The 15,058-nt window shown below is 41.5% G+C and overlaps 1 protein-coding gene across 2 annotated transcripts in view; it reads left to right on the forward strand.

Moving 5' to 3' along the window:
- LOC143924570 (uncharacterized) overlaps positions 1-15,058 on the forward strand; it is a 95,118-nt gene that overhangs the window by 23,770 nt on the left and 56,290 nt on the right. For both annotated transcript variants that reach the window (XR_013261891.1, XM_077448947.1), the window contains exons 3-4: positions 3,319-3,513; positions 6,811-6,863. Coding sequence is in view for 1 of the 2 variants with exons in the window: in XM_077448947.1 (XP_077305073.1) it covers positions 3,319-3,513; positions 6,811-6,863 (248 nt within the window). In the remaining variant the exon portion in view is untranslated. The remainder of the gene's footprint in view (positions 1-3,318; positions 3,514-6,810; positions 6,864-15,058) is intronic.

The following is a 15,058-nucleotide window of genomic DNA, read 5'->3' on the forward strand; positions in this document are numbered from 1 at the left end:
CACTTACTATGATGTTTTCTCTCCTCGCCGTCTGGTCAAAAAGACTGCCCCGAGGAGAGTGACATCAGTTCCTCCTGCCTGTGTTTACACTACACAGGCAGGGGAAGCTTCTCATTCGCCAGGAGCGATCGAGAGGGGATGGCCAGAAAACAACGGCCATCCCCTCATCCCAGATCGCTGCAGCCAGTGGGAGGGGGTCCGATCAGACCCCCCACCCGCTGGAAGGCAGGAACGTACGGCTACGTGCTTGTGCCTGTCCGTGCCATTGTGCCAACGTATAATTACATGCGGCGGTCCTAAAGTGGTTAAAATACAAATAATCAAGGGACATGATTAATACAGTGAGTGCAAGATGGGTAATAACAATCATCAATAGACATCATTTGCAAAATATATTTCAGGGATTACTCATACATCAATTGTGACCAGGCAAGAACTCCTTACATGTTGTTCTTCACGCAATCATATACTTCAGGTAACTGGGGGTCACTCAATGGCTCTGACCACACACAGTGGATTTGTTTTAGTTTTTTTAGTAATTGAGCACTCCTACCGGAGTGTATCGTAACAGTCCCAAAACTGGTTTGCACCCATTTGTTTTTTGTGGCCGCACTTAATACACAAGGAAAAAGAGAAAAGCCCCTATGGGTGGGACTTTAAAGGCACTACCAAAAAACAATGAATTATATGAAGATATATTTATTACAAAAATAGTATAAACAAGGTACTGAACATGGTCATGAATACTGAAAAATCAAGGTATACAACAATGGAGATACAATATCCTATACCCGACGTGTTTCAGAGCTGATTGTTGTCTCCTTCATCAGGGGTTTAACAGGATATATGTAGTCTATGAAATCCAAAAGTAGACAGTCAACAGTAAATTAAAACATCAATCTAATAACATACAAACATGTAAAAGCCAAATATAATTGGCAACTCACAACTAGTTCAGTTGTATATACATGAAAAATCAATGTTCATATTTTAAAACATTGCCACATGGGGTCGTCAGCAGCCCTGCCCGCATTGTGACTGCTTGTAAATAGACATCTATGATGGTCGCGTCTTGATATGCACAGATGCAAAAAATGCAGGGACTGCACCCCACCACCGCCCTCAATAAAAAGAGGGTGTTTGAGGTTGTGTGTAGGGGTTCCTGTTTTAGTAAATTGCCCGGATACTGAGTCCTATTAAAGGGAGTCCTAGAAAAGAAGTACAAAATGTATGTAGGTATATAGATATATATCTGCAATATAAAAATAGTCCTGCAGACAAAAAATTGCTTTCTGGCAAAAACATACCTGTAATAGGAACAACAGCCAAAAAACATACACGGTGTCAGAGCCTGAGAGGACTGGAATGTTGGAGATGCTGAAAAAAAATCCAGAAAACATATATTGTAAGTATCGCTGCTGTGGGCAGAGAACATAGAGTAGATAGCCCCTGTGTTGAATGAGAGCAGCGCTTGGTAAAAACGTGTGCTTCATTGCAGAAACAGAGTACTTACTGCTAGTAGACTGAAGTCTACAGTGGATATCCCAGGCTGTTCCTTTCGGTGTCCATGACGCCGTGGAAATGGGGCCGGATATATATATAGACCCGCACACCTCAGTCGCCCTGTCCACCAAATGGGTGACAGCTGTGTGTGGCCAGAATTGAAGGAGGACTCCTCAAAGGCCCCCCGAGTCAAGCTTGCGCCGCACTTCCATACCGTGCGTGGACAAAATTACGTCATACGCACACACTGCGGAGTGATGCGACATGCTGCATGTCTTTGATGTACATTTTGCCAAATGGGGCGCTCGTTTTCCTGGCCGCAACCTGTTTTTTTAAGCTAATACACTCAGACCCTATAAATACAAGCTTTACATCGATTCAGTTTTTATTTTTCATTTTTGGATTTTTTCTAAATTTCCTATTTTGAATATAGCTTTTTTATTGGAAATAGCCCCGTATGCCCAGAACGGGTAAGACTCTCCTCTTTAGGATGCTTTGCGGTAGTCGCCTGTCTTCTGACAGATTCTACCTGCCACTCCCCCTTTGTCTCCTTGGCGACTGCTTTCCCGGCCTCCTGGAAGACACTTCCGTGTCGGCGGGATGTGCACACGTATTGTTGTATACCGTAATTTTTCAGCATTCATGACCATATTCTGTACCTTGTTTATACTATTTTTGTAATAAATATATTTTCCTATAATTCATTGTTTTTTGGTAGTGCCTTTAAAGTCCTACCCCTAGGGGTGTTTCCCTTTTTATTTATCCTCACGGGATGTGGCACACTGGGAACATACTTTATTAGAATTTGTTTTCACTTAATACACAAATCACTTTACATTAATGGTAGCTCCTTTGTGGGAACACATAGTTGGGCACTTATACTAATAGATATTTTATCTATCCATTTTACAGTAACATTTTTCATCATACTCCTGATGAGTGACTGTAATGTCACGAAACGCATAGCGCTTTCAACAAGGGTGCCAAGACAAGTCTGGTTCAACAGTACGCATTATATAATGTTTGTCTGTACATTTGACAACTGATGTATGAATAATCCCTGAAATATATTTTGCCAATGATGTCTATTGATGATCGCTATTACCCAGCTTGCATTCACTGTATTAATCATGTCCCTTAATTATTTGTATTTTAATATGCTAGTCTCTTGATTACATTATTCAATTATTCATTTATTTAACATGTTCTTTTAAAAATTATGGAATGCAAATGTGATGGTTTTAACAAACTATAATAATAATCTAATAACAATAATAATAACAATAATTTTATGTTTATTTTATGTATCATCATTTATAATGACATGCCTCATCTAAAGTCCCAATACTCTTGCTCTTTTTATGTACTTTATCCAAGATATTTGTTGTAAATTTTTTTTGTGCTGAGGAGCAACTATATTATAATTTACTAATATGTATGTTTATTTTTGTGCGTATGTAATTAATAATAGATTTCTTACACCTGTGTTTTGCCCATGCAGGACAAAGCAACAGGTTCCATCTGTAACTGGCACCAAATGTTTAACTTTTTATATTCACCTATTCACCACCCTTTGGCCCTTTGTTCAGTCAGCACCCGATTTGGCTGCCAGAGTGAAAAAAAAATCCCAGTATAAACCAGATAGACTTCCCCCAAACCCCATATGACACATCTGCTCACAATTCAGGGCTGCCTCATGGTAGGAAGGGGAGAGGAAAATACTCCTCATACCACGCATAAACCATCACCTTACAAAAAAGTAACAGCTTTTTGTTTACTGTTTAACAGCTAACTGTATTTTCTTGCAATATTCAGCAGGCAGGTAATCATATGGTACATCAAAGTCAAGGAGTCAAGAATCATTTTTTGGACAAGCGGATGGAGGCTGCTCTTCGGCGTTACATAGGAAAGACTGAAGCAAATAAAAAGGACAGAATGGAAGTAAAACAAGAGAGAAGGATAAAAGTGCAAAGAAAAATAAAAAAGAATATGTCAGCTTTAACCATGCCTGTAAGTTTATTCAAAGCTATACAGTTTCTATGATGTCAGAAGTTGCCTAAACCATATCATAAGTCCAAAACATAAAGTAAGATGTTTTAGATTCAGATCTTTTTCTAACATCAGACCTTCATAGCCCCTGTACACACGGTCGGAGATTTCCACAACCAAATCCGTCGGATTTTGCCCGTCGGATCTTGTCCGAAACTGTTTCACGGTCGGACAAAGTTGGCGAAAAAATCCGATCTTTCAGAACGTGATGACGTAATTTCGTTACGATGGGACTACATTCAGGCTAGTAGCCAATAGCTTTGATGTAGGAATTTGATCTGAGCATGCGTGGCACTTGGTCCGATCAAAATTCTCTACACAAGATCGGAGTATGTCCGATCAGCCCAGTTGGTCGGGAAATATTTCCAACATGTTGGAAAATTGGGTTTGACGGATATTCCGACGGAATCAGTCCGATGCATACCACACACAGTCGGATTATCTGACGACACGGTCCGATAGGACACATTCCGACGGATTCTCCGACCGTGTGTACAAGGGCATATAATGCGTCTTACATGCTTCTGGCGGTATAAAGTAGAATTACTTATTTGACATTTAAGTGGTTGTATACCCTTTTTTTTACATTTTTATTTACAGGTAAGCCTATAATAAGGCTTACCTGTAGGTAAAATTAATATCTCCTAAACTTGTATGGTTTAGGAGATATTCACTTTGCATGTAGCCGCTGACGTCAGCGGCGCATGCCCTGTGAAGATCCGGCTGAAGGTCCAGCAGATGCTGCCGGACCTTGCCGGAAAGAAGACTCCCACGCACATACTCAGGAGTGATATCATCGCGGTTCTGGCTACTCACAGTGGCAGAGCCACGGACCCGGAAAACACGCCATGGGTAACATGTCAGCTCCCTTGGCGGTGACCAGGAACAGATGCCGACGCCACGTTCTAAGGTAAGTATTTCATAATGAGCTAGTATGCAGTGCATACTAGCTCATTATGCTTTTACTTTACAGGTTTTTTTTGTTTTAAATATATATTTGTTTGTGCGGGTATACAACCCGCTTTCATGATAGCACCATCTAAATATCATTGGCATTGTTGCGCTTCTTAGATAACAGTTCAAAAAGCTATGGCTAATAATTACCTTTGGTAGCCAGTCAGAATTTAGTTATCCCTAATATGGAGTAGAGCTTCACGATTAATCGCTAAAAAAATCACAATCTCAATTCAACCCCCCTCACGATCTTAATCGGGCATTTCCACGATTCTATGTAACAAGTGCAGAGCCGTTCTCTGCTCAGAGCTGTAAAAAAAAAGTCGGCAAATGTTTATCAACATTCCTCAGCTCTGGGAGATAAAGAAAAACATTGTAATATTTTGTTCTTTTAGATAAAAGGGGATAAACTTCAGTCTGTAAATGAGGTCAGTTTAACCACTTAAAGCGGAACTTCAGTCATTTTTTTCATCTTTCCATCTATTAAATATTCTGCCCTTGTTGTTTTAACTTTGGATAGTAAAACGTTTTTTTTTCTGCCAGTAAATACCTTATACAGCCCGCTTCCTGTTTCTTGTTTGGAAAAAAGCCTGGGCTTATGACATCATGCACAGCTCTTTCTCTCTCTCACTCTTGTGAGAGTTTGCCAGGAAGGGAGGGGGATGAGTCATAAGAGGGCCAATGAAAGCTACAGAGCTGGAGGTGTGTCTATGTAAATCCAGGGTGTGAACAGGCAGTAGCTTCAGTGGCCCACATTTAAAATGATTGCACCCAGACTTAGTGGAGGGAGACTTCTGCAGCATATTTGGCAAGTACAGTATCACAGTATACATGAATGAATATACAAAGTGGATGGGGGGAAGCTTCCGAATGGCAAAGATCTTTTTATTACAAATTATGTGAGCAGACTGCAGTTCTTCTTTAACCACTTCAGCCTTGGAAGATTTTAACCCCTTAATGACCAGAGCATTTTTTGCGATTTGGCACTGCTTCGTTTTAACTGACAATTGCGCGATCGTGCGACTCTGTACCTAAACAAAATTGACGTCTTTTTTTTCATACAAATAGAGCTCTCTTTTGGTGTTATTTGATCACCTTTGCGGTTTTTATTATTTGTGCTATAAACAAAAAAAGACTGACAATTTTGAAAACAAAAGCAATATTTTTTACTTTTTGCTATAATAAATATCCCCAAAAATATATATAAAAAAAAAATTCTTTCTCAGTTTAGGCCGATTTGTATTCTTCTACATATTTTTGTTAAAAAAACCCGCAATAAGTGTATATCGATTGGTTCGTGCAAAAGTTATAGCATCTACAAATAGGGTATAGATTTATGGCATTTTTATTATTATTATTTTTTATTAGTAATGGTGGTGAGCTGCGATTTTTATCAGGACTGCAACATTGCGGCGGACAGATCAGACACTTTTGACACTATTTTGGGACCACTGACATTTATACAGTGATCAAAGCTAAAAATAGCCACTGGTTACTGTATTGATGTCACTGGCAGGGAAGGGGTTAAACACTAAGGGGCGATCAAGGAGTTAACTGTGTTCCCTCAGCGTGTTCTAACTCTAGGGGGTATGGGCTACCTATGACATTACAGAGATCACTGCTCCTGATAACAGGGAGCAGTAGATCTCTGTCATGCCACTATACAGAACAAGGAAATGTCTTGTTTACATAGGCATTTCCCCATTCTACCTCTCCTCGACGCGATTGCGGGCCACCGAGACATCGAATCCGCACCAACCACGAGCACGCTCCCACGGCACGCCGCCGGCGTGTACGTGCCTGCTAGCTCAGGATTACGAAGGGACATATGGGTACGCCCTATTGCGCACCCATGCCATTCTGCCGACCTACATCAGAGCACGGCTGTTAGGAAGCTGTTAAAGACTAAGCCTTTTTCTGACACTTAGTTGCTTACAAGTTAGAATCTGTATTTTCCGCTAGAAAATTACTTAGGACCCCCAAACATTATATATATTGTTTTAGCAGAAATCCTAGAGAATAAAATGGTGGTTCTTTCAAACGCAATTTTTTGGGGAAAAAATATACTTGAATTAATTAAAAAAATAAAATAAACAGTAAATTTATCACAATTCTTTCTGTATACTGTGAAAGATGATGTTACGCCACGAGAATCCTGATCTTTATTCTAAGCAAAAAAAGTGAGTTCTTAATATCTGTTTTTGCTGTGAGTTGTTCTTTGTTATTTATTATGCCTGAGCTTTTCATTTCAATTATGAATATTTGCATTATATAATGTGTATCTTAACTGTTGTATATTTACAGGACCGTTTTTCAGATAATTGTGTTTACCCAAGCAGCCTAAACCAAAAATTATGGTAATAATTCCCTCTAATCATGACAGTTCTTTCTTTCATTTATCTGCTAGTACGGAGTAGCAAATCTCTCTGGGTTTGATTTGTCAAGAGTTTAGCTATTTTTTAGGGGTAATAGGCATTTAAATAACATGCTTAGGGGGGGGGGGTGCCTTCGATCTGTACATGGTTTTACATAGCAGTACAATTTTTTTTTCAGTGACGGCATGCACTGGCAGCACATTTGGGATGTGCAATTGATTTTTACTTTTAGAATTAACTTGGCTTACTTTCAGGAGTAGCACTCCAATTGTATTATTTTCAGTTTGGAAAAAAAAGGCTGTTTTCAGGCTTGTTCAGGGATGGCCAGTGTGAGCCGGTTTCAGGCGCATTTTCGGTGCACGGTGATCTACCCGTCAACAGCCAACAGCTGGTGCCTGACGGGTAGATCGAGATGCATGCAGAGTAGCACAGGAAGCACATTATAGGGCACATCAGGGGGCATATCATGGGATGCCAGATGATCTTACAAGCCAGTGGGGATAGACAAGAAGAGAGAAGGGGCCGTCGGGGAGCGAACAGCTGTGCCCTATAATGTGCCCCATCATGTGCCCCGTGCCCTGACATGCTATGTGCCCCATAATGTGCCCTGATGTGCCATGTGCCATATTGTACCCTGATGTGCTATGTGCCATAATGTGCCCTGATGTGCCCTAATGTGCTATGTGCCCTGATGTGCCATGTGGCCTGATATGCCCCATGCCCTGATGTGCCCCGTGCCCTATGCCCCGATGGGCCCCGTGACCTGATGTGTTCTGTGCCACAATGTCCTATGCCCTGATGTGCTATGTGCCCTGATGTGCCCCATAATGTGCCATGTGCCCTGATGTGCCCCGAGCCCTCATGTGCCATGTGCCCTGATGTGCCATTTGCCCTGATGTGCCATTTGCCCTGATGTGCTATGTGCCCTGATGTGCCATGCAGCCTGATGTGCCCCATGCCCTGTTGTGCCGTGTGCCCCATAATGTGCCATGTGCCCTGATGTGCCCCGAGCCCTGATGTGCCCTGATGTGCCATGTGCCCCATGCCCTGATGTGCCCCGTGCCCTGATGTGCTATGTACCATATGCCCCCTGCCCTGATGTTCTATGTGCCCTGATGTGCCATGTGGCCTGATGTGCCTCATGCCCTGATGTGCCCCGTGCCCCAATGTGCCCCGATGTCCTATGCCCTGATGGGCCCCATGACCTGATATGCCCTGTGCCCTGATGACCTGTACCCTAATGTGCTGTACCCTGATGTGCTGGGCTCTGTACCCTGATGTGCTGGGCTCTGTACCCTGATGCAGTGTTTCTCAACTCCAGTCCACAAGACGCCCCAACAGGTTTTCAGGCTTTCCATTATTTTGCACAGGTGATTTGATCAGTTTCACTGCCATAGTAATTACAACAGCCATTTCATCTGAGGGAAATCCTGAAAACATGACCTGTTGGGGCGCCTTGAGGACTGGAGTTGAGAAATACTGCCCTGATGTCCTGTATCCTGATGTGTTGTGCCCTGATGTGCCCTGTACGCTGATGTGCTGGACTCTGTACCCTGATGTGGCCTGGTGTGTTGTACCCTGATGTTTTGTACCCTGATGTGCTGTGCCCTGATGTACCGTACCCTGATGTGTTCTGGGCCGGTCTGGATGGAGTCCAGGGACACATTTTTGTCCCAGTCCAGCCCTGGGCTTGTTTACACTTGCTGTGTTCTTCAAAGAGCAATCCATAATCAGATTGCTCTTCAGAGAGCATTTGGCAAAAGGCGAGGAGGCAGTGTTACAGTTAGAATGCAGGGTAGAGGAAAAAGTATTTGAGAGGCTGTACCCCCAGCTCCTCAGTACTCACAGTGCTCCCTCAGTATTCACAGTGCCTCTTAGTACTCACTTAGTGAAAACTTACTTTAAGCAGCAACACTTACTTTTTCACGAAGCAGTAATAGGCCCCCTTTGGCCAGCAGATAGAAACTGGTCGGTAGTTTAGCTAAGGCTGTCCTTTTGCTCATTAAAGCAATATTGTCCTGCCACTGTCCAATTTCTTTCAGACTCTCATTAAGAATTAATAGACCACAGATGATACAGCAGTGTAAAATTGGTTACAGGGAAATTTTTAATAAGACAGAATTGGCCCGAACGTAATAGAAAAATAAAAAAATTAAAATAAAGAGTACAGGTAGAGAAAAATTGGCTGCTTACATTTTAGTACATTCTAGAGAATCACAAAAGGAAGAAATGTCTGCACTAGCAAAAAAGACTGCTATACTGTATGTGTGTCTCTGATAACTATTACATATAATTGCAGTGCCAAATGTAATAACTCAAACAAATAATGTTTTATAATAATGAATATTAAAATGTGAATTAAAAAAAATGCAAAAACACAGTAATATCATTATCAACCAAATAATTGTGTTATTTTGCACTATTTATTATTTTGTTGATAATGTGTTTATGAAATTATGTTATTTATTTGAATTATCACATTTAGCCCTGCATTTATATTTATTACTACATTTACTAGAAACAAAGAACACAGGATGAGGCTTTACTATAAAAAATGAGAAGGCAATAGAGGATACAGTAGTGCAAAATGGACGCAGTAGTGGGACAGTTTTAATCAGGAAATTAATCAGGAACTTGACAATACAAAAAATATATCCCCAAAATACCATTTTAAAAAGAAGCCTTGCAGTAGTAAAAACAAATTCAGGACAGAAGCGAAAAGTGACTACTGATCTCATATCATTTACAAAATACGATTAAAGACAAAAAAGTCTCCAATGATAGGAACACAAAAAAAAAGCAGCAAAGATGCCCTTTTATAGTGAGGGAGTTGGTATATCCAAAAACCCCATGATTGGCCCTTCTAAGCCTGCTGCTAATGGTTAAAAAGACAAGCAGTCCATTATGTTTTAAAAAAAAAAATCTCCGGGACAAGTTGGCACAAAACTTTTCACCCCAAACCCATAGTAACGACAAACTCCAACCTCATCCCTGTCTGCTAGTGTAGTAGACACAAAGGCAAGTTGACAGCATTTGCACCTAACAGTGTCTACCATATAAATTCAAGCTCCGTGTACAAAATATGTATCATTTCTGCAGGTTCTTCATTTTGTAAAAATAATGAACTCATGACTTTTTGTTAAGGGGGGTTCCAAGCCAGGAAACTGTCCAAGAGCCCTTTTTGCCCTGACATAACCTAATCAGCCTCCCCCTTCACAGATGCTTACCACAGTTCAATGGCCATGGCCTCCGTTTTTTGTGTAGCCATGCCCCCATAGGGGTTGCGGAATGTAGTGAATCATCTGTCCCCTGCCAGCCAGACATCCATCTCAGTCACTCAGAGACATAGAACAGTCCCTAAGCTTTGTTTTTGTTTTTTATTTGAGGGATTAAACTTGGATGGTAAATGGGGAATTATGGGATGCCCCAGAATATTCAGTGAATATTCAGTGAAAAAAAAAGAAGTACCTTACCATGATATATGTAATAGTGGTGGGTAAATAGATAAACGGACGGACAAGCGTATGGAAGGGCTGCCGTGATATAAGGCTGGATGTCCAGCCCTATATGCACATCCCAATCAGGTGTGTGGCGGGGCTTCCACATCACCTGACTCTGCCGGAAAAAGGTGCGCACGCACCCCGCAACGGCCATGCATGCGCAGTCCGCGTTGCATGGGGCAGATTAATGAAGCCTAAACAGTGGATAGTAAGACGGCCAAAAGAGAGGGGAGAGAAAAACCACGGGGGAGAATGTCAGGCACGGACCACAATGCCGCATATGTCATTCCCACAAGGGGACGGACTGCGTCTGTCCATCCGCACATGTAACCCGCAGCAACAACACGCCACATAAGCCAACCAAATGATGCCATTAAAGTATCCACTGCAGGCCAGAGACAAAAAGCCTTTGTAAAAAAATTGAAACAGGTAGAACCTATGAAAAATAAAACAAAATTTGTAAAAATACAATACACCGTTAACAATAACAATTGTTATAATATATGAAATGACATTTTGGGCAGTGAATAAAAATATATGAACAAAAAAGGAATATCAAAAGATTATTGGATTATTGGGCAAATAAACCCAGACAGTAACAGGCATATATCACTTATTGGGGAGAGAGGGGAAGGGACACAGAGATACGGCAGCAAAAAACAGGATAGAAGATATCATATATATAGCTAAAAAAAGGGGAGAAAAAGAAAAATTCTATAAAAATATAAACTAATAGTAATTTTACAAAAATGATTTATAAGATTGTAGTTCATTAATGCCTGGCCAATGTGTGGCGTTAAGGCGTTCTATCCATTTAGTTTCGTTCTGGAGTATTCTCCTGTGCCAATCACCCCCCCTCGGATCTTGCAATATCACTGCCAATATTATGAAGGTGGCAACAGAAGTGTCGAATCTGTGATAGAGGTCAAGGTTTCTACTTATGGGACTTAACATCCTACCATTAATTGAAGAGTAAATATGGTCATTAATTCTCTTATGTAGTTGGCGAATAGTCTTTCCAATATAGAATACTCCACACTTGTGGGTCATGAGATAGACCACCCCCTGGGTACTACAATCAGCCCTAAAAATGTGGGTAGAAGAGTTCCCATTGGGTAGTCTAAATCTATGACTTGCGGAAACCCAAGGGCAGTAGACACAGTGACCACATTTGTAAATTCCCTGTTCCTCAGCAGTTTGTCCATGAGAAGGGACATAGTGACTTTTGGTGAGTCTTTCACATAAAAACGCTGCCATTTTAAACACAATCTCAGGGCGATCGCTGATATATTTGTTCAGAGTGGGGTCCTCATATAGGATATACCAGTGTTTGGCCAATACATTTCTTAATTGATGTTGTTGGTGAGAGTATTGCGTAATAAATTTTACCATGGAATGGCCTTCTAGTTTCATTTTGGTTTTGTAAAGTAGTGTGTTCCTAGATTGTTGGTATGCCTTGTTAAAGGCTTTACCTAAGAGTGACTTTGAATACCCACGTTGAAGGAGTCATCCCCTTAGAAGATCTGCGTGGTATTTGAAATCGCTGTCACGTGTGCAATTCCTTCTGTGTCTAATGTATTGAGCGTAGGAGATACTACAGAGAAGTGTGGTAGAGTGGGCGCTAGAGGCGTGCAGGAGGGTGTTTCCAGCTGTTTCCTTACGGTATAATGTGGTGGCCAGGCAGTTGTCTTGGTCCTTATAAATTGAAAGATCAAGAAATTAAATCTTGCATGAATCGCTGTTTACAGTAAATTTCAGATTGTATGTATTGTTGTTAAGGAGGTCAACAAAGGTGTCTAGAGCCTGTTGTGAACCAGTCCAAATAATAAATATATCATAGATATATCTAAGCCACACCAACTCATGGCTGGTGCATTGCAATATTTTAAATGTCTTTTTCTGTATTATGTGTATAATAAAGTTTACATATTTTTTCTATAATTTGTGCCTGAAAAATCAATTTTTCCATTTTTCTATTTAACCTTTCAACAGAACATCAAAGGGGAAAACACAACATACAGTGGTGTGAAAAAGTGTTTGCCCCCTTCCTCATTTCCTGTTCCTTTGCATGTTTGTCACACTTAAGTGTTTCGGAATATCAAACCAATTTAAACAATAGTCAAGGACAACACAAGTAAACACAAAATGCAATTTGTAAATGAAGGTGTTTATTATTAAAGGTGAAAAAAAATCCAAACCATCATGGCCCTGTGTGAAAAAGTGATTGCCCCCCTTGTTAAAACATACTATAACTGTGGTTGTCCACACCTGAGTTCAATTTCTCTAGCCACACCCAGGCCTGATTATTGCCACACCTGTTCACAATCAAGGCATCACTTAAATAGGAGCTGCTTGACACAGTAAGGTCCACCAGAAGATCCTTAAAAGCTACACATCATGCCGAGACCCAAAGAAATTCAGGAACAATTGAGAAAGAAAGTAATTGAGATCTATCGGTCTGGAAAGGGTTATAAAGCCATTTCCAAAGCTTTGGGAATCCAGCGAACCACAGTGAGAGCCATTATCCACAAATGGCGAAGACATGGAACAGTGGTGAACCTTCCCAGGAGTGGCCGGCCGTCCCAAAATTACCCCTAGGGCGCAGCGACGACTCATCCAAGAGGTCACAAAAGACCCCACAACAACGTCCAAGGAACTGCAGGCCTCACTTGCCTCAGTTAAGGTCAGCGTTCATGCCTCCACCATCAGGAAAAGACTGGGCAAAAATGGCCTGCATGGCAGAGTTCCAAGGAGAAAACCACTGCTGAGCAAAAAGAACATCAAAGCTCGTCTCAATTTCTCCACAACACATCTTGATGATCCCCAAGACTTTTGGGACAACATTCTGTGGACCGATGAGACAAAAGTGGAACTCTTTGGAAGGTGTGTGTCCAAGTATATCTGGCGTAGAAGGAACACTGCATTTCATAAAAAGAACATTATACCAACAGTAAAATATGGTGGTGGTAGTGTGATGGTCTGGGGCTGTTTTGCTGCTTCAGGACCTGGAAGACTTGCCGTGATAAAAGGAACTATGAATTCTGCTGTCTACCAAGAGATCCTGAAGGAGAATGTCCGACCATCTGTTCGTGTACTCAAGCTGAAACGAACTTGGGTTCTGCAGCAGGACAATGATCCTAAACACACCAGCAAGTCCACCACCGAATGGCTGAAGAAAAACAAAATGAAGACTTTGGAGTGGCCTAGCCAAAGTCCTGACCTGAATCCTATTGAGATGTTGTGGTATGACCTTAAAAAGGCCGTTCATGCTCGAAAACCCTCTAATGTAACTGAATTAGGACAATTCTGCAAAGATGAGTGGGCCAAAATTCCTCCAGGACGCTGTAAAAGCCTCATTGCACGTTATCGCAAACGCTTGGTTGCAGTTGTTGCTGCTAAGGGTGGCCCAACCAGTTATTAGGTTTAGGGGGCAATCACTTTTTCACACAGGGCCATGATGGTTTGGATTTTTTTTCACCTTTAATAATAAACACCTTCATTTACAAATTGCATTTTGTGTTTACTTGTGTTGTCCTTGACTATTGTTTAAATTGGTTTGATGTTCCGAAACACTTAAGTGTGACAAACATGCAAAGGAACAGGAAATGAGGAAGGGGGCAAACACTATTTCACACTACTGTATTTGGAACCATTTTAGATGTTAATAGGTTTTCTCGGTCTTTAACCCTTAAAAAGCACTTCATTCTCATTCTTGTATCTCTTCTGGAGATACAAAGGTCTCTTCTGACAATCGCGAGCCAGGTGAGTCATTTGATCTACCTTCCTCCATTATGTTTCAGGATACCTGTGCATTATTAGATTTACATGACCTGGCTTTAGAGTCTGACCCTCCCCCATTGACCCAGTAGGATTACATTTTGAATGGGATGTTTCATATTACTACGATTGATCGCTATATGTTTTTTCTTCCCTTTTACCTTTAAATGGGGTGGAATCTATATATACATCATGTGTACGCGGCATTAGGGATTTAACGGATAAGAAGTTGGGAATTCCTAAAAAAATGCTTACTCATAGCTAGCTGAAGGATAAGCATTTGTCCTGGTGGATCGGCCTGGAGAGGTGGTCCTTACTCTCTAGCAAGAAAATGTGGAGCAGACAAATTCAGTAAGAATTGCACCATCGGGGGTGTGTCTGAGAGGAGCTGATCCTGGACTCAATCCTTTGCCATCCACGCATCTGTCAGCCAAAAACAACACAGCCAACCTGCCATTCTGCTCCTCTCTGTCCCTCCTGAGGGGATATTGAGCAGAGATTCTGCCGTGGGAAGCCATGCATCGCTCTGGCCTGCAGCCGCTGCCATCTTGTGGGCCTGTGCCCGACAGGAATGAGCTAAGCTGAGGAAGGGGGCAAACACTTTTTCACACCACTGTATGGTTTTTTCAAAGGTAACATTATTCCTGAAATTCCTTGTGGGAGAAGGGCCCTCCCCTGGCAAAAAGGTTCCTTAAAGAGTTAGTTCTAAGAACAGACCTTACCCTTATGCCCGTACACACGATCGGAAATTCTGCCAGCAAAAGTCCAAAAATGCGACTGTGTGTATGCTCCATCGGACTTTTTCTGGCGGAATTCCAGCCAGCAAAAGATTGAGAGCAGGTTCTCAATTTTTCAGTCGGAAAAAGTTCACATCGGAAATTTCGATCGTCTGTAGCAATT

Source organism: Lithobates pipiens, unplaced genomic scaffold (genome assembly GCF_037356315.1).
Source record: "Lithobates pipiens isolate NorthernLeopardFrog02 unplaced genomic scaffold, aLitPip1_a1.2 Scaffold_22, whole genome shotgun sequence".
Taxonomy (NCBI): domain Eukaryota; kingdom Metazoa; phylum Chordata; class Amphibia; order Anura; family Ranidae; genus Lithobates; species Lithobates pipiens.